This window comes from Misgurnus anguillicaudatus, chromosome 15 (genome assembly GCF_027580225.2).
Source record: "Misgurnus anguillicaudatus chromosome 15, ASM2758022v2, whole genome shotgun sequence".
NCBI lineage: Eukaryota > Metazoa > Chordata > Actinopteri > Cypriniformes > Cobitidae > Misgurnus > Misgurnus anguillicaudatus.
In genome coordinates, this window is record NC_073351.2 from 30,854,561 (window position 1) to 30,873,546 (window position 18,986).

An 18,986-nucleotide genomic window follows, 5' to 3' on the forward strand; every position below is an offset into this window, starting at 1 on the left:
CAATAACCATCTGCTACAATAACCTGCTGCAGCTTTAACGAAAAATAAAAATATTTATATTTAAAAATATATATTTATATATAATATTCATAATTATCAAAATATTAAATACATTTGGGATTTTTAAAATGAGTAAAATGCTTTAAATGTCATTCAAGTGAAATTAGCAAACCAGTAAAATAGAATTTTAGTTTGTTTTAAATAAGGAGCTAGGCTTCCAAGCATTGTTAGGCTGCGCGTGTCCGTCAGGTTTAAACGCATCGTCCGTTTTGGGAGACGCACGCGTAAAGTCTTGTGATGCGGAGACAGGCGTGAGGATTTAACAAGCATTGAGAGACAACACCTTGTCTATTATGAGAGACGCGTGCGTAAAGTCTTGCAATGCGGAACCAGGTGCTAGTATGTAAAATGCATTGAGAGACACAGGCTGCGCAAGTGCTTTAAGTTGAAACCCCTTGTCAGTTTAGGAGAAGCGCCGTTTTTGTTGACGTGCCTCTCGTGGAGACAGCATGGCCGTACTCGCGACGGTCACTAAGTCCTGCTGCATATTTCTCACATTGCATAATTTTTTCACATTGCGATTGCGGTTCCAATTCGATTAGACGCCCAGCCCTAGTCGATACACTATAGTGTCAAGGGGCGAGCAATAATTTACTCATTTATTATTTGTTTATTTTTAACTCATTTTTGACAAGCCACTTGATTGGTGAGAAAAAAAGATTGCACACTTTTTTTTTGCGTATGCCATTTTTGGCTTTTGTGCGTACGTACACTTTTAGTAAGGATCCTATGCACAGTTTTATAAATGAGGCCCGAGGTGCGTGTAAAAAGGAATTTGTGCCGCGCGTGCTTTAAAAGCTCTCTCGCGCAGTAAAGTTTTAGTAAAGTAAAGCCCACAAACCCTCTCATGCGAGGAAAATCACACAATGCACATGTTAATGTTAAACTATGATGATATTAATAATAATTTAAAACTATCATGAGCAAACATGCCAACTATCATTATGAAAGCACGCTATCGGCCATATGTCTGACTATCGTTGATAGACGATAGTATCGTCTATCAGCACACCCATATAGCTTTCCTCATATAATTTATGTTGTATATAACATATACATATACATAAATACATATTTGTATTTAACATAGAAATATTGTATGTAGACAAGTAAACAGTCATTAATAAGATAATAATAAGAATATTTAAATTGGTAAGGCCTCAAAACATGTGCAAATGCTAAACTTTCGTGATCATATAAAAGTTATATCAAAATGCCACAATTATCCTTAAAACGCAATTACTTATGTCTTAAGTGAATATGAACAGTTCTGCAATAAGACAGTATAAAACAGTATTGGAACCATGCATCTGGTCTTTTAGACCAACCTGAATTTCATTAGTATCTTTGTTTTATTGTATTTATTTGTGCTATTGCTTATTTGTTCTTATTTTATTACTGACTAAAGGTAGACTGATTCTTCATAAGAGCCATTACCTAATTTATTATGGTTACATGGGTAAAAAACAAAAAAAGAACAATAACCAGACCTGTTTTATTTTAGTGCTTTTTGTAGTAGGGCCAGTGGACATCTTGGCAGGGCAAGTAAAAATCTTAGGCACGGTTCAGTTGAAAAAATCTTTAGTGTTGACCCCTGCTGTTTTTCCATTTCTTTGTTTTGAACTTCACTTATCAACATTTGAAGTTGATTAAAACCTTTCATAAAAGTTGTCTTCAAAAACCGATACCCAATACTTGTTCTTGTTTTAGGACTTTGATTAACTTTTTTGATCTGCTTCAAATGTTGACTAGTATAGATTGCACTACTGAATGAAATAACTGGGTAATTATATTCTTGATAGTCTTGTTGGTAGCAGCTCACTAGGTTTTAGGACAGAGCTATCTTAGTCAAAACTTTATCTAAAAGAACCACATTACAATTTAAAAGCTAATAATAACAGAAATAAACGATAAGCATGTAATACTCACACAGTTCCCCATCCCTCCCTCTCTTTTTCCCTTTCTATCATTCCGTAAGCGGAGGTTGTGGCTGTAATTGTACTTTTGCTCCAGATTTTGCCGTGCTATTTTTAGGGTGCGTGGGTGAGCTGGCTCTCTCATAAAGATGGTTAGTGCTGCTGTGTGTGTACAGTATGTGTTTCCTTGCGCCGTGTGTCTTTAATTCCGAATGGTCTGTGTGGAACCGAAACAGTAATTAAAGTGTTGTGATCACAGGCTGATGCACGCTGTTTGTTCGTTCATACTGAGTCACGTGACGTCTGGGATTCAAACTTTGTTTTTAGTGATTTGACTGTTTTATATGCCAGCTCCTTTTTAGATTTATACATAGTAATGAACCACAAGCATCTGTTTTAAAGTAATGGGGAAATCCAGGTTTTTATTACTGTAACAATGCATGTATATCACCACTTTCATATCATAATTTGGTATTTATTTTGTTAAGCTGAAAATTAAAATTAGTTTATTAATCTGTGGCAAAATTTTCAGCACATCCCTATTCCCTACGTAATTCATTTTGTTAATTGATATTTTGACATTTAAAGATGTTTTACTATTTAAAAGCTGCACAAACTTTATTATTTAAGGCTTAAAATATCTAAATAAAAAAATTAGAGCCTAACCGATAAAGGATTTTGAAGGCCGATACGAATGTTTGTTGGTTTTAGAAAATCCGATATATCGGCCGATATATATATTTGTCTGTGTGTGTTTTGGTTGTGGGACAGAGATCTTTCAGGACGGCAGTGATTTCAGACCCCTGACACACCCATAGTTTAGTGCACCGTCACACAAGTTTTCCAAAAGGTTTTCTATATGTGCGTGTCAAAAGTGCATGTTAAAATCTCAAAGTAACGTTAGTTGAAAACATCAAAATGCTTCATCCTTTTTGGAGAAATCGATTGTGCAAGTTGTTTATGTGTGTGTGTGTAAGCATGTGATGGGGATTTATGCACCAAAACAAGTCTGTGTCCTTTTAAAGGTGTAACACGCACACACGCTGCAGAATGAAAGTGCAGAGTCACTGCAGTGCATCAATACTCATCAGAATATAACACTCACCACCTGCCAACTCACTGACCTTGTGTGTGTGTCTGGGAGATTGTGTCTCTGTTTGTGTAACTTTAATATAACATTATAAGTAAAAATGTATTAAACCTGACATTGTCTTCTCTGCCTCTTTTACAGCCCAAGTTAATGGCAAAGGATCTTTTGGATCTGGTGGCATCTCACTTCAATCTCAAGGAGAAGGAATACTTCGGAATCTCCTACATAGATGAGACGTACGTCTACGATCTGGAATATTAAATAAAACATCTGCCTCTAAGCAACCAAAGAAGACTGCTATTGTGTCGGATCAGGGTCTAATCACAATGCACCACGAATAGTTGAGCTTTTGACTGTCAGGATTGTGGATGATTGAACATGCTGTGATAATTCCACAGGGAGATGATTGGCTTTCCATTTGCCTTCCTCTTCACTTTCTTTGGCAGCCACCTCTTCATTTAGTCATACATAGTGCGACCTACTGCTGTGCAACATTTGTTAGATGTATCTTCACATGACTTCTTTATCTCACACACGCACACACAATCAAGCAGCATCACGCTGCTTCGGGGAACATGTTTTTTGTAGTTTCGAAAGATTTTGAAATGTTGTAGTGACCATTGATTTTTTTCCCCCTCTACTTGCTTTCCAACAAGAGGTTGACAGTTTGCAGTCTCGAGGGCATTCGTGTATACAAATAAATGCATTTTTATGTCATAAACAAGTATGCGCATACTGTGCAAGTCAAATTAACCCTTAATGAGCAGAATTGCCCGTTGCTTGTTAGTGGTGCTTAGGCAGGCTGTACTGTTAGTAGCTTATACACTAACCCTTAGTAAACTTTAGCACATAACTCGTGAACATACACAGATTGTATTGTAAGAGGGTTAGCCTTTCTCTTTGAAAATATTATTATTGCCATTGTGCAGATGCTTACTACCAGCATTGGAATCTGGTTTTTCTACCAGGCCTGTTAACTAGCATCTAAGTCTACCTTGCTCCAAATCATACTGAACACTTTAGCAACCATGTAGCAATGCCCTGACAACCACCAAAACTCCCTAGGGTCATAGCAGCGCATTGTCCAGAGTCAAAGACCAGAAAGTGTAAAAGCAAATTTCGTAGTTGACTATTTATTCATAGTTTATCTGCCTGCAAAGCAGATTATATACAGTATGTGTTCAGTAAAATGTCGATACGTTGCTCTCATGAGCATTTGTGTTTTTGTCATCCGGACTAAATTATGCATGAAAATGCAAGTATCTTGGACAAAAACTGCACCCTTGTGGATCATTATGCTCATGATATTTTATGATGTAATGAGGCGTTACGAATGAGACTTTGCAAGATGCTTCCGGTTGCTGTCGGAGATGCTATAAATCATTTCTTTTGGGATGTTTCAGGGGTCATTTCAGCTGGTTGCAGCTGGATCGCCGTGTTCTGGAACATGAGTTTCCCAAGAAATCCGGACCCATTGTGCTTTACTTCTGTGTTAGGTAAGTAAAGCTGCAAGAAAGATGCTATAAATGAGTTTCAAAGTTGTGAGGCTACCTATATAGACAGCGTTCGTTTTTCAACATCATATTCAGTATTTGGATTTGTCAATGATGTCAAACATGGCAGTAAGAAGTACAGTAGTAAAGTAGGCAGCCAAGGTTTTAAAACAGTCAAACAAAATGTAACAAACATATTTGTAAATTCAAAGTGGATGCTTGTACACAGCTACAAAGTGTAACCCTAAAAGGTGTTGTTTTAAAACACAGGGAATAATGACAAAACGAAAGTTCACAGCAACCTACACAGAGTGCTACATATTTAAAATATGTAAAATAAGCAACATTAATATTTAACAGATATACAGTGTGCACATGCAGGTGCATTGACATGCAATATTTTATGCAGAAGACATACATTCCAGACAAACCCAGTTATAGCTAAACTATTCAAGAATCTGCAATCATTTAAGTGATTATTTGAACTATGATGTCTAAAATGTTGTTTTACGCTTAACACATCCACATTAAATTGGGCTAATTCAATTAGTGTTTCATATTGAGTTGTTTGTTTGCATTCGTTTATTGTTTCAAATTGATGGGGTCAGTAAACAACAGTTCACTGGCATCTAGTAAATACACAGCCAATCAGAATACATCATTTTCCCCATTAAAATCCCCATCATTTTCAGTGCCATGGCAACAGCAAAGTGTTAAGCAAACTGTTTACATTGCAGAGATTAAGCAGTCGTCTGCTCTTTAACATTTCTGCTGCTTCAAAATTTGACCAAACAGCAGTTCAGTATACAGTATTTGTAACTTAAAGCAGTTAAAGCGAGGTAAAGTGGCCACATTTGTGTGCTTCCTTGTGGTATTTTCCACAATCAGCACACACATAAAAGCACACAGTCATACATCAGCACACACGCTGTGGGTGGATGCTGGTTTATTGCTGTCAGGCTCAGCATTTAAATTGCCTTGTGTTTCACCCGTTTGTTGGGATTGCTTTTCTCTCATTCTGTCTGTTCCTCTTGGCTTTGGCTTTTCTTTTCGGCTTCATACATCCACACAAACACTTCCATGCACATCTGTGCATTTTACTTTAATTGATGAATGCAGCTGTACGTCTTCTGCATGAGTTATTGCATGTCATTGCAATTTAACTTGGAATGGTGGTCCAGTTTTAATGGCTTGTGTATATCCGTGTGGATATGTGCATGGGTTTTCCTTCTTTCTACTCATGATTGGATTATTGATTAGAAAACTGAAGTCTTTGATGCATGAAAGACTCGCATCTCAAATTAAACCAGCTGTCAATACAGTTTTAATCACTTTAATCTCTCTCCATCTCTCTCACTTTCACTCCTTTCTCTTTCTGTATGGTCTAATAAAGCCTATTGTAGACTAGAAACATGTCTTCATGTATCATGTCTTGTTCATTGTAGGCTTCAGTGTTTGTTCAAGGTCAAAACTTTTATGCATGCATATACTGTAGGAATGTTACAGCATGGGATTGAATATGCCATGCTGAGAACCTGCTTGTTTATTTATGTTTATTTTGAGGCGGTACTTATTTATGTGTTTGTTTGTTGTTATGCACCCTGTTTATACTAATCTGGGTGCTAAATGAAGCTTGTTATAAAAGGGAAGGAGAAAACAATGGATAAATTGGGCGTTTATGATGCCATCTAGTGGTTGGTTTTGCATGAAAACCTCATCCTATTGTCTGTAAGGGTCTGACATTAAACTGCAGCTATATTTTGATGTATTATTTTGCTTTTTTCAGGTTCTACATTGAGAGTATCTCTTACCTTAAGGATAATGCAACAATAGAGCTCTTCTTCCTTAATGCAAAGTCCTGCATCTACAAGGTAAAGTCAGTTGCATGATATAATGTATTATTTTTGGAGGATAAACATGTCTTTGAAATGTATAGTTAAATATTTAGTTAGTTAAGCATTGGTGAGTTAAGCATGTGTCAGCATTGGATCTTGATGTACTGCAAGGAATCTCATGACTAGACTGAAAACGATCAATTTGCCGTTGGGCTATTAAACTGATACCAAGAGGTGCACAAATGAGCTGTAATTATTTCTTATTAAACTGCATACAGATAGCAGAATCCCCATTTGAACAACACTGGTATCTCTGGATTAGATTTTTTTAAAGGTACCCCGACTATAAAGACTACTTTATATTTGCCTTCAACTAATAAAATCCATTGATAGAAACACATAAAATATTTTTACATTCATATTGCCAATCACAGTGTTAATCTATTAAACCATACATGTGTTTATAACCGGAGTACCTTTTAAAATAAGAGTAAATAAAATACCTTATTCATTTACACAAATGATTGGTCTATCATCCATATATAACTTACATAACTGTCTATTTATGTTTCATTATTTGACTGCATTAGCCATAATAGTTAGCTAACGTGTAAAAGAACAGCAGTAAAAGGACTTTACTGAAAAAATCGAAATGCGAGTAGCGTCAATCATTTTTATCATTGTGAATATGATTTCACAAAGAAAAGTGTCTTTTGACACTGGTCTTATCAAAAATACTACATTTTTCATAAACTCCCTTTGAGATGTAGTAACTGGAGGGCAGCAGGGGTAATTTTATAATGTCAGTGTTCCACCACTAGAGGGCAGTTTTAGCTGGTGCTGTTTTGCCAGCTGGTGGAAATCCAGCTTTTACATTCTTTAAAATGAAGCCAGGATATGTTACAGATCATTTATAAAGCTTATAAAAAAGTACAAGATAAAGACAAGAATTATTCTTTACCTACTGTTAATATGTTCCACTTATTTAGGAAATCTGTGTAGGGATGCACAGATACAACATTTATGTGCCGATACGGATATTCGATTACTTAGAATGACATCTACCAATACCGATAGTTTTGCTTTTAACTCCAAATTATGTCATAAAATCCTTAAAGCATTGCAATTCTGTTGTCATTGTAAGCTAATTCAAAATAATCACACAGCATAAGTTCTGATGCATTTTTCCGCCCCTATAGACCCCTTAAAAGATTGTAAACATTGCAATGTCTCCGGGTGGGCGAGGCTTAGCTGGAGGCAAAAAGAGACGCGGACGCAATGTTGACAAGTGTAAGCTAGCACATTTTAGGAGGGATTTATTAAACATGGACCTATCGCTGGGCTAACTATGATTAGCAATGTGGATTATTTTAAGAGACCATTCAAAGGATGGCACACACATCTATCGCTGTATGTTTGTTTAACATTTAAGCTAGCTAGTGTGCTGAAGGTTGGCGACTTTTCACCTATAAAACAGAAACTTGCTGATTTTTACTAAAATAAAACCAACACACTAGAACATATGCATAGATTATTTTACCTGATATGAAGTGTGCACTGCATACATGAGCATTATTTATCGTCTCTGTCCAGTCTGTACCGCAATTGTCTTCTTGATTTCTGTCAAGAAATGTCTGCTGGGATCCGGTAAAACTTTAGTTTTAAAGCAAAAGTGCTGTTCCTTCTTTTCTGGCAGCCAAAAACACAACAAAACGACATTTTAAAGTCAAAACTTCAAACTTTTAGCGCGCCTGCTATGAGTTCTTCCTTATGTTTTGCCTCCAGCTAGACCGGTGATTAAGGGGGCTAATATATAATCTGCACTGATCATTGGCTGTTTTTAAACAATCATTAGATGTCCAATAGTGGGAAAAATTATTTATCTGATGATACTAATTATAGGTTGATATATCGGTACATCTCTATATTAATGTTGACATAATAGTGTCTTACAAAAAAGATCATTTGATGATACAAAATGTCATTTAAAATATAAAACTATCAATTGCTTTACCAAATATTGTACTAAATATATCAGTAATACCTAGAAATAGTTAGAAAATGAGGGAATGTCCCTTTTTCTTTGTGTGTCAGTCACTTACTTCTCATGCTTTAGTTACAACAAGAGTCAGGTTTCCAATATTATACAAGTACTTTGTGTGTGTGTTTATGTATTAGTGTGTGTGACATTCCTAAAATTCTTGACCCACTGTGTTTAGCTAAGGTAATGAAACGCTTAGTTTGTCTTGGTCATTACAGTCATAAAGACCCCCTACACTTCAAAACCCCCTCTCAAACATCTATGTATGTGTGTCATTGTCATGCTATTGATTAGTCAGGAAATAACTGAACTGATTAAGATAAATCTCAGTGATAAGAGATCAAGTCATTAAAAGAGACAAGATAAGGGATGGATTAATGATGATGCTCTAATGATGTGTCTGCTGTAATCTGTGATCCTGAACCTAACCCTCACCTTTTCTCTATCTTTTTAGGAGCTCATAGAGGTGGACAGTGAGGTAGTCTTTGAACTGGCCTCCTATATCTTACAGGTGAGTTCATCAGTGAGATGTTCAACGTTTATTTATGTAGTTGCTCTCAAATGGATCAAAATGACATAAACCTAGTTTAAGATTCTGCTTTTTTATATTGACTTCAAAATCATTGCTTAAATACTGAACATATTGCTCATCCCTAGTGACTTCATTTTGTATGTAAAGCTGTGTTTGTATTAAACTTTGTGTGTGTACTGGGACTTGGGGTCAGCAGCAGATGGTCTGTACAGCTCACAGTTATTTGGTTGAACCTTCATAAAGTTCATACATCAGGCTGATCTGACATCTGCTGTGTGTGTGTGTAGGTTATAGAGTCAAATCCATGTCACTGCAGTATTTTAACATGACATGTTGCTTTATTAAAAACTCAAAAATGTTTCCTTAGTACTGTAAGTGTTCCATCCATGAGAAATGAGAAACTTTATGACTTTATGTTTGTGTGTGTGATCCAGGTGTACTATTATCAGATATGTTATGCATGTTTGACCTTTTATAGGATTCAGTCCAGATGGCACCGACTGCCTTCCCCACTGAGACACACACACATCATTCTGTATATTAGAGGATACAAACGCTTTCATTTACCAGCGGTGCTCATTGATACTAAAATATGATGTGTTGTTTCTCCCACAGGAAGCTAAAGGAGACTTCACAAGGTAAGCAGACATTTAAATGAATGAATCACCTTCCAGTGACCTCTTTACACACACACACTATCAAAGTCTCTATCACTGCAGATTGAAAGCAGATCCAATTTGTGACATATATCAAACTCTCGTTCCCACATAAGCACATGCACATGATCCAAAAGAGAGAGAGAGATGGGGGTGTGAACCCTGGGAACGGAGTCAGAAGGGAGGAAATGGAATGCAGAGGATAAACAGTGTTAAATTACATACACTAACCCCTGGCTTTCTCTGTCACACACATATACTTACACAAACACACTGTCTACACAGTGTCTCAACTACAAATATGTTACATGTGCATCCTTCCAGCTCTACTTTGTCACTCTGACTCTGATGATTTAGTTTTCCTAATCTCTTTTTCTTTTTACACTTTCTCTTAAGGGCCGTTCACATTATAACGATAACTATAACGTTAACTATAAAATATTAGTTAACGTTAAAATATTATATTGCATATTTCCTGTAATAAAAACTTTTGCAATTGTTTACATGTCATTGAATGTGTAAAAATGCTGTTCTTGTTGCATTTACACAGCGGGTAACCAGCAGATGTCCTCAACACGCTGCGTTTTGCGTAACTCTAAACAGTGAATCTAGTAGTTTGTGTAATCTAATATCTTACCTTAGTTAATGTAGTTGAATAAAAAGCATTACGTAGTGAATTTCACAGCAACTGCATCAGCGCTGGATACCTGAGGTAATTTTATGTAATGGACCTCAGCTTCTCCATAGTGTCATCTGTCATTCAAATGCGTATGCCATTTGAATTTCAAAAGAATCACATTGGCTGTCAAGGGTTAATCTTTAATCCTAAAAAAAAAAAAAAACGCCCAGAGGTGATTCCAACGATATTGTTCACTGTATCTTTCGCGTTATAGCTGTGAGTGAACTTTGTGATTCTCTCTATTATCAAACGATTTTTAAAACTATATTTAAAAAACTATATTTTTTAAAGTTTATTTTTCATCATTTGAAAAAAAAGCTCAGAAAGTGATCCCAACGATATTGTTAATTGTTTCTTTATCGTTATAGCTGTGGTGTGAACTCTGCTATTCTCTTTAATATAAAACGATTTTAAAAACTATATATTTTTAAGTTATCGTTATAATGTGAATGGCCTTTTAACCAGTGTTGTGCCTGAACGAGTTCATTGAACGAAAGTTCATGAAACAAGTTCATATTCTGGGCGAACGTGAACTGAACGTACTGTATTACTGCCTGATGAACGCAAGGTGAACTCGTTCATTCTGGGGCCTGTGAACGGCACGTTCTCTCACTTTAACGTCATTCAGTAGGGTGCCAGATTTCTATAGAGTCTTCCAGGCATTTAGCTTCAGTGTTAAAACTGATAAAATAATTCCTGTCTGTGGTTCTATATGGGCTATAATGGCAATATTTAAAAAAAAAATAATATGGGGAGAAAGAACTATAAATTAGTTCATTTTTGGAACTGTGAACTAGTTCAAAATTTGGAAATATGAACTATGAACTGAACTAGTTCATTTTAAAATTTGTGAACTGTGAACTGAACTAGTTCATGTAGAAAGTGAACTTTCCCAACACTGCCTTTAACCTCTCTGTCTCTGTTTGGGATGCCACACTAGCATACTACTCTCATTTCTGTAGTATGGAGTGTTTAAAAAGTATGCAGATAATGTCGATGGTTTCCATAGATTTTAGTTCATCTATAAAATAGGGCTGTTGAATATAATCGTTTTATAGTTTTTGAACTTGGACCGCTGTTGAAAGTTCTCAATGATGTAAAGGGCTCAATCAATACGTTAAAAATGCCATATTGTCTCAAAGCAATATGCGGCATATCAATGAAGCGTGCACCCCTGGAGCAAAGTTTTAATGCAGAGCTTTGATAAGAAAGAAGACAAAGACCTGCAACAATAAAAATATGAGGGAGACAGACTTTGCCTAACTGTGCAGTAATATAAAAAATAAGGATGCAAGCATCGTGATGCATCAAGAAATCAATCGTTGACCTAATAACCGTAATCAAATCGAATTGTGAGACCAGTGACGATTCACACCCCTAATATCAAGGTGTGCAGTGTACAGCTGTCCCATAACACAACATTCTCAATTTTATCCTCTGTTTGTAGATGAACTGGCATGAATGTAAATGCAATATATCAACTAGTATATTTAATAATTATTTCTTGACTCATATTCAAATACCCTCACGTAAAGTGTGAAAATGCATTATTTCTAAGATCATCAATGTTTGTCATTGTGTACTGAATACTTTTTAATTTACTACTTAAAAATACTGTAGGCAGTATAATGTAGTATTTTATATGTAGTCTTCGTATACCCCAGGCTTTCTTTTGATTCTGATTGGCTGTTTGCCCTGTTAGGTGCTTCTATTTGTGAACGGTTGTATTGTTGGTTTCTCCGCAGTAATGATGCTACGAGGGCTGATCTGAAGAAACTGCCAGCACTGCCTACACAAGCACTGAAGGAGCATCCTTCACTCGCATACTGGTGAGACACACATACAGCTCTCAGCTAATAGTAGGGAGGTAATAATAAGGTATATCTGCTCAGTTATTGATTCCCTTTGGTAACCTAATTTACCTCAAACTATGTGCTCCATGTTTAAAGTGTATCCCCTTGATTCCCCCCAAAAGAAAAAGCATGCAAATACAGCAATCTCAAACTTAGAATTTGAACTAAACAAAACTATTAAATTAAACAATGTAGTGCTGTTGGTTAGTAGCCTTATTTTTTAGAGGTTTAATTGCACTGAATGTATGGTGAATTAATGTATTTTTAAAAATATCATGAAACTTGTCCCCTCTGGGACAATCTCGTGCCCCCCAAAGGATTTAAGAAACCACTTAAACTATTAAATCTGAATTAAATGTCTTTTAGATGATACACATTCAGACATGCACATTGTGCTTTTTTATCTTGTTCTGCAGATGAAATTATCTTCTTTGTGGTGTTGTATTTCATTGTTTCTCCGTGTACATCTGCAATCTGTTTTTACTTGTTAATGCAAAATTATTCTTCTAAACAAAGTTATATCTTGCCTCTAATGTATGTGTTTACAGTGAGGACCGGGTTATTGAGCACTATAAGAAGCTAGGCGGACAGTCCAGAGGCCAGGCTATCGTCAAGTAAGGCATCAAGAAAGAATAAAACCTATAATGTCCAAAAAGTTGCTTAGTTTGGTTTTTTGCTTTTGTTCTTTAGCATCCAACTCCCACAGTTTCACTACTGTTATAAATTATTTGCAAATGTAACATGAAACATAACATAAATGATCTTCCCTTTCTTCTTTCTCATAGTTATATGAGTATAGTGGAATCCTTGCCGACATATGGAGTGCATTATTACGCTGTTAAGGTGGGTCTCTGTGCACGGAGGAGAAATTGAACTATTCATCCATACACACACACACTTTTTTTCACAACCTTCAAGATCAGTGCTTGACTCAAGTGTTAAATGATGCTGAAGGCTTTATGTGTTTAAGATGATCTTGCTGTCACCAACCACAGACTGACACTTCTTTCCTTATCAGTGTGAGGGTCTATTAATGCTTGCTCTCTGTCTGTCTCTCTCTTTTAGGATAAGCAGGGTATTCCATGGTGGCTGGGATTAAGTTATAAGGGCATTTTTCAGTATGACTACCAGGACAAAGTCAAACCAAGGAAGGTAAGACATCGCTGTCCCAAACAAACAATTTTTTCTTTAATTTTCTCTTCCTTCATCTCTGACATCTAGTAATGGTTTTGTCTTGCTGCTGGTTATTAGAAGTGCTTACTTAAGCACACATCCTTTAAATATTACTCATATCTTGGGTCTTAGTTTACCATAAAAAACAGGACCATACGTACATCTTATAGAGCTGGAAATTGACACCCTAGCAATTATTTCATAAAAATGTTGCTTATGACAGCGTTTTTTGAGAAAAGATCTTTGTTCATTCATGAGAGGGAGGAAAAAATTCTCACTTCTCCTTTAAAACTCTTTCCTTTGCAAAAAATTCAGTAGACATAAGCAGTTTCTCTGTTTTGAAACATACTGTGACTGTGTGTTTTTTCTCAACTGTCTGTGTCTTACGAAAAAATTATGTGTTCAGCATGCTTACTTGGTCACCTTTGCTTAACCTCATGACATCACTGACAGTCTGACCTTTGGGTGTGGTAGCCTCAGCCTTGACCTCAGAGGTCATGACCTCTAGGGGTCTGACTTCAGGTCAGCGTTACTTGTAACATAAGATCGGTGACACCCAATAACTGACACACTCAATGCTACAAATGATTCGGCTTCAGGTGTGTGTGTGTGTGCTGGGTTTGTTTTTCCATGCTCGTAGCACACACCAGTGTTTAAAGTCTTTCTGAAGGATAGGCAAAACTGCAGCCTGTGGCGAGGAACTGAAAAACCTTTCCCTAAACCACAAGCTAAAAATAGTGTTCAAAGCAGAAAGTCGTCCAGCCAAGCAAAAGCCAATTCAGGTCTATTTACAGAAAAGGATCTTTTACAGAAAAATGAAAGAGAGAGTTTAAATAAAAAGATGAAGCAGAGACCATCTCAGAATAGAAATGAAAAGAAACAAGTAGTAACTTTAAAAACGCCAATTTGATTGAAATGTAAACTTTTCTCACCCTCATGTGACTTTTTGCTTCAGTGCAAAACATTATGTATGGATCAGATTAAAATTTCCATATTATATTTAGTTTTCGTGCATTTGCAGTTTTAAACATAAATGCTAGTTTTTCATGAACGCAGTGGAACAACATATGAGGGTGAGTAAATAATGACATTTTTGGGGTACATTTTCCTTTAACCGCGAGCACTAATCCAGCCCTGCGTGCCAGCTCCAGTAATAGCATTTCCCCGCATGCAGTTAAAATAGGTAAAGTAACACACTTCCAAAGCCTTCTTCATCTTGATCTACATTTCAAATGAAGCATTATGCTAATGACCTCATTACACGCGTTTTCATGATAAGCACATGCGCTAATGGTTAGTGGCTGTTCTCTCCATCTGGATATAGTGTGTATGTAACTACAAATGTACAGTAAAGTATGCCACACACTAAAAGTTGCAGACTTGGTGAGTTAGTGGTCGGGTTTATTTAATGAGTTTCAAACTAATTGAAACTCTCTCCTAATGGGAGACCGCAGAGCATCTGTGCCAAAGTGTGTTAAGGTGCTTGTATAAAGTTTTACAGGGTGGGTGTGTTAGACAGAGAGGGCGTGACCAGTATCTTTGTGGTTTTAGTGTGTGAAAAGTAAGTGATTTTTCTGGACCGTTGTATCGCACATAAAAGACCCTCCGACGACCTCCAGATGCAATAAGAATCCCAGCAGCAGACACCCGTAGGATTACTGTCACCCTGACAACACACAACATGCTGGAAACATTAGTCCGCCTGACAAATCTAGGACCATTCCTCAATATATGGGATGTGTGTTTCACCTCATTAGGAAATAACAGCTACATTTTCATACCAATTAAAGGTAACTAAGATTCTTGCCTCATAGATCACATTAATGAGCAGTAAATGAGTTCTATGCCAGATGTGATCCGCAAACTATGAATCATAGGATGATAGTGACCCATGAGTCACCGGTGATTGTTTGTGTCCTGTCTGCTCTTGTGACCTCTCACCTCTCCTCTGCCCTGTCTTTTCTCTTTGGCACTCATTATGGCTCTTGCTAAGTAAATAGCATACCACACACAGGCTTCCTGTACTTTGTGCGTGTGTCTGTTGGGTGGGAGGGTTGTATTGTTGTATATACAGGCAGACTACAGGGTGGGAGATTTGGGTTATATTAGTAAGGGCAGTGATTGTGAGTCATGATAGTGACACACTCGTGACATTTAAACTGAGACCTCCTTTTATTACAGAATAGGAACATTGTGAACAAGTGGATCATATGCTTGAATGAGAAAAGGGCCAGTTTTGTGAAATTGAGATTTATACATTATCTGAAAGCTGAATAAACAATCTTTCCATTGATGTATGGTTTGTAAGATATGACAAAATTTGGAAATCTGAGGGTGCAAAAAAATCAGAATATTGAGAAAATCGCCCACTTTGTTGTCCAAATGAAGTCCTCAGCAACACATTTTACTAATGATAAATAGATGTTTGATATATTTACAGTAGGAAATGTACAAAATATCATCATGGATCATGATCTTTACTTAGAGGATTAGCCCATTTTCTTAAAAAAAAATCACCACCATGTCATCCAAAATGTTGTCTTTCTTTGTTCAGTCGAGAAGAAATTATGTTTTTTTGAGGAAAACATTCCAGGATTTTTCTCATTTTAATGGACCCCAACACAGTTTTAATGCACTTTTAAACCAAAGGTTCTCTTCTTCCTCTGGCTATGTGACGAGTCAGCACGACCTCATGTAATTGCGTAACGCCATGGAAAGTTCACGTGTTACATATATGAAACGCACATTTGTGGACCATTTTAAACAATAAACTGACACAAAGACATTAATTAGTATCATTCGACATACAACAACGTGGGAACGGTCCTCTTTCTCTACACTTGTAAACACTGGGGCGCAGTTTGCATACGTTTTCCGTGACCTCTTGACGTGATGAGGTATTGCGTGAAGTCGCGCTGGCGTGTCACATGACCGGAGATAGACGAGAAGTTGTGGTTTAAAAGTGCATTTTTTTCTGGTCAGAAATGACAATCGTTCGCTAGATAAGACCCTTATGCCTCATTTGGGATCTTTTAGAGTCCTTTGAAACTCTGTTGAAACTGCAATTTTAAACTGCATTAAAACTGTTACGTGTTGCGTTCCATTAATGTCCATTAAAATGAGAAAAATCCTGGAATGTTTTCCTCAAAAAACATATTTCTTCTCGTCTGAACAAAGAAAGACATTAACATTTTGGATGACATGGTGGTGAGTAAATTATCTGGATTTTTTTTTTTAAAGAAAATGGACTAATCATTTAATATCATTTATTTAATATGATTTTTGGCAATAAAAATAGATAATTTTGACCCATACAATGTATTGTTGGCTATTGCTAGAAATGAATCTGTCCTACTTATGACTTGCTTTATCTTAATCTTGCTAAATGCACCACAAGCACATCTGTCCATCCAATATGAGCAATCTGTGATAAAAAGTACAAAAATGTATTTAACATAAGCACAAATAAAACTTGTAAAGTTTGTGGATTTTTTGTATTATCTTTATTACCATCAGTTTGGCTAAGCCACATGCTTATCCTGCTTACCGTGAGACAGTATTGGTATAACCAGCTATCAGCATTATCAGAAGATGCTTTGGTTTTCACTGGACCACATCACCACGTTTCTTTGAAGTCCAAGACCTGATTTAACCCTGTTTCCAGAGATCAACATTTCAACATATGTTGTATCTGACATCAGAGCGCAAACTAACAAGAGGCCCAAAACATGCTTCAGCTGTCAGTGAAAAATGTGCTGGAACTAACAGAGATTGGGCACGTAAGGTCCTCACTGGGGCCCTTTCAAATCCCTGTTCTCTTTTACAGCGACGCAACAGTAAGTAGTCTTTCGTGACTGCACGCCTCAAAATCAAACATGCTCACACTTACTTTTGTTGATGTGTGGAGATTTTTATATTTCAGAACAATAGCCGAAGCTCCAGTTTTTCCTCACTATGCCCGAAATACTCTGGTGTGGTTAATGCTTCATGCCTCATTGGCTCATAACTGCAGCGATCTGTAGAGTATAAAGTGTTTAGATGTTATGGAACATGTAGCCTCTCTATCCCCACTCTCTCTCTCTTTTAATGACAGAGAGATCTGTATCTCTGTAATGAAAGTTATTTTGAAAGTGTTGAGAGGTCATGTGGGGGGGTCAAGTTTGTTCTTTGTCCCATTAGACCATCAAAGCATCTTGTAAACACCAAGAAACATTCGCTTTAACACCACAAAGATCTCTGTGCTGTTTATTGGCACAGATATATGGGGTAGTAATCGTTCGAGTACCGCTTCCTCCATATTAATATATTTTATACAGTTTTTACTTACTCTGTTAGGCAAGTTCAATTCATACATCCCTCACAATTCATTTTAAAATTAATTTACTTCACCATGGCACTGTCTGTTCAAAACAGATTTTAGTAAAAGATTTAGAAGATCTTTATGAACCATTAACTCTTTCCCCGTCATTGACGAGTTAACTCTGTTAATTAAGCTAAAACGCTTCATTGCCAATGACGAGTTTTTCCGGCAATCTGTATTTCCGGTATTATGCACCAGGTGGTGCAAACAGTTCAAACTGTGTGTGTTTTGATCATCGCTCTGAATCTAATCTCTATCAAAAGTCCTTCACAAAAACACAATTATCTCAGCTTTTTGCTCAAAATTTGGTACTTTTGAAGAAACCAACCCATATTTGAGAGGTGATAAAAAGAGAACAGGGTTCCCACGGGTCCTTAAAATCCTTGAATGTTTGTGAATCTGGTGGAAAAATTCAAGGCCCTGGGACGTTTTTGAAAATATACATACATAGATACAGGTCATTGAAAATGCTTGAATCTATTTTATGCAAGAAGTTTCTGGAAAAAAATCAATATTATTCCCTGTGTAGTGTAGGATAATATCCTTAAAATCTAGACTTTTTAAGCACACGTGTTAAACTGTTCGCTTTAAATGCTTATATCTTCTGTATGCAAATGTTGATTTGTACCAAAATGCATTTTTGCATAGTTGTGTTTTGACATGAAAACATCTCGGGTTATGTATGTAACTGTTGTTTTTCTGAGAGACTGCGTCCCTGTAACGCCGTCTTTGGCAATATTTCAGAAAGCGATATACTTCCTGGCTCCCGCGTCACCCTGTCTTTGTCGTTAAGCCTCATCATTGGTTGAATTTGATATACACATTCAGACACACTTACCACTGGAGGCATCCCCAAAGTTTCACAGCAGTGACGCAGCGCGAGTTCCCTCATAAGGGAACTGTAACAATGTATCTTAAAAGGTAACACGATGTAACCTTGCTCTCACTTGAAATGTGTCCCCACATTTAGGCCTTAAATTTGAAGTTAACTAAAGTGTGGGAGCCCTGAGAGAACAAATGAAGGTAGGATGAAATGTTTTTTTTTTTTTTTGAAAGCAGAGAGTCTGTTCTTTTTTTGATATATTGTATGTTTATATATTTAAAGAGGAACATTTTTAGGAAGGCATTAAACTTTCTACAAATTATAAAAAATGCTAGCGCTTGCTGGGAACTTTTTTAAAAAAACGCTGGCGTGGAAAGAGTTAACAGAGCTGAACGTCATGATTTTTTTTTATAGAGCCGATTCTGTAAAAGAACTGTAATATATGTGGAAATATTTCTGTGTGCGTGTGTTCCTC

The 18,986-nt window shown here is 36.6% G+C and overlaps 1 protein-coding gene across 13 annotated transcripts in view; it reads left to right on the forward strand.

The window, feature by feature from the left end:
• Positions 1–18,986, forward strand: part of frmd4a (FERM domain containing 4A) — a 210,806-nt gene that overhangs the window by 168,758 nt on the left and 23,062 nt on the right. For all 13 annotated transcript variants that reach the window (XM_073853769.1, XM_073853765.1, XM_073853766.1 and 10 more), the window contains exons 3-11: positions 3,208–3,302; positions 4,470–4,562; positions 6,346–6,430; positions 8,890–8,946; positions 9,583–9,605; positions 12,048–12,131; positions 12,704–12,769; positions 12,941–12,998; positions 13,221–13,307. In XM_073853769.1, the coding sequence (XP_073709870.1) occupies positions 3,208–3,302; positions 4,470–4,562; positions 6,346–6,430; positions 8,890–8,946; positions 9,583–9,605; positions 12,048–12,131; positions 12,704–12,769; positions 12,941–12,998; positions 13,221–13,307 (648 nt within the window). The remainder of the gene's footprint in view (positions 1–3,207; positions 3,303–4,469; positions 4,563–6,345; positions 6,431–8,889; positions 8,947–9,582; positions 9,606–12,047; positions 12,132–12,703; positions 12,770–12,940; positions 12,999–13,220; positions 13,308–18,986) is intronic.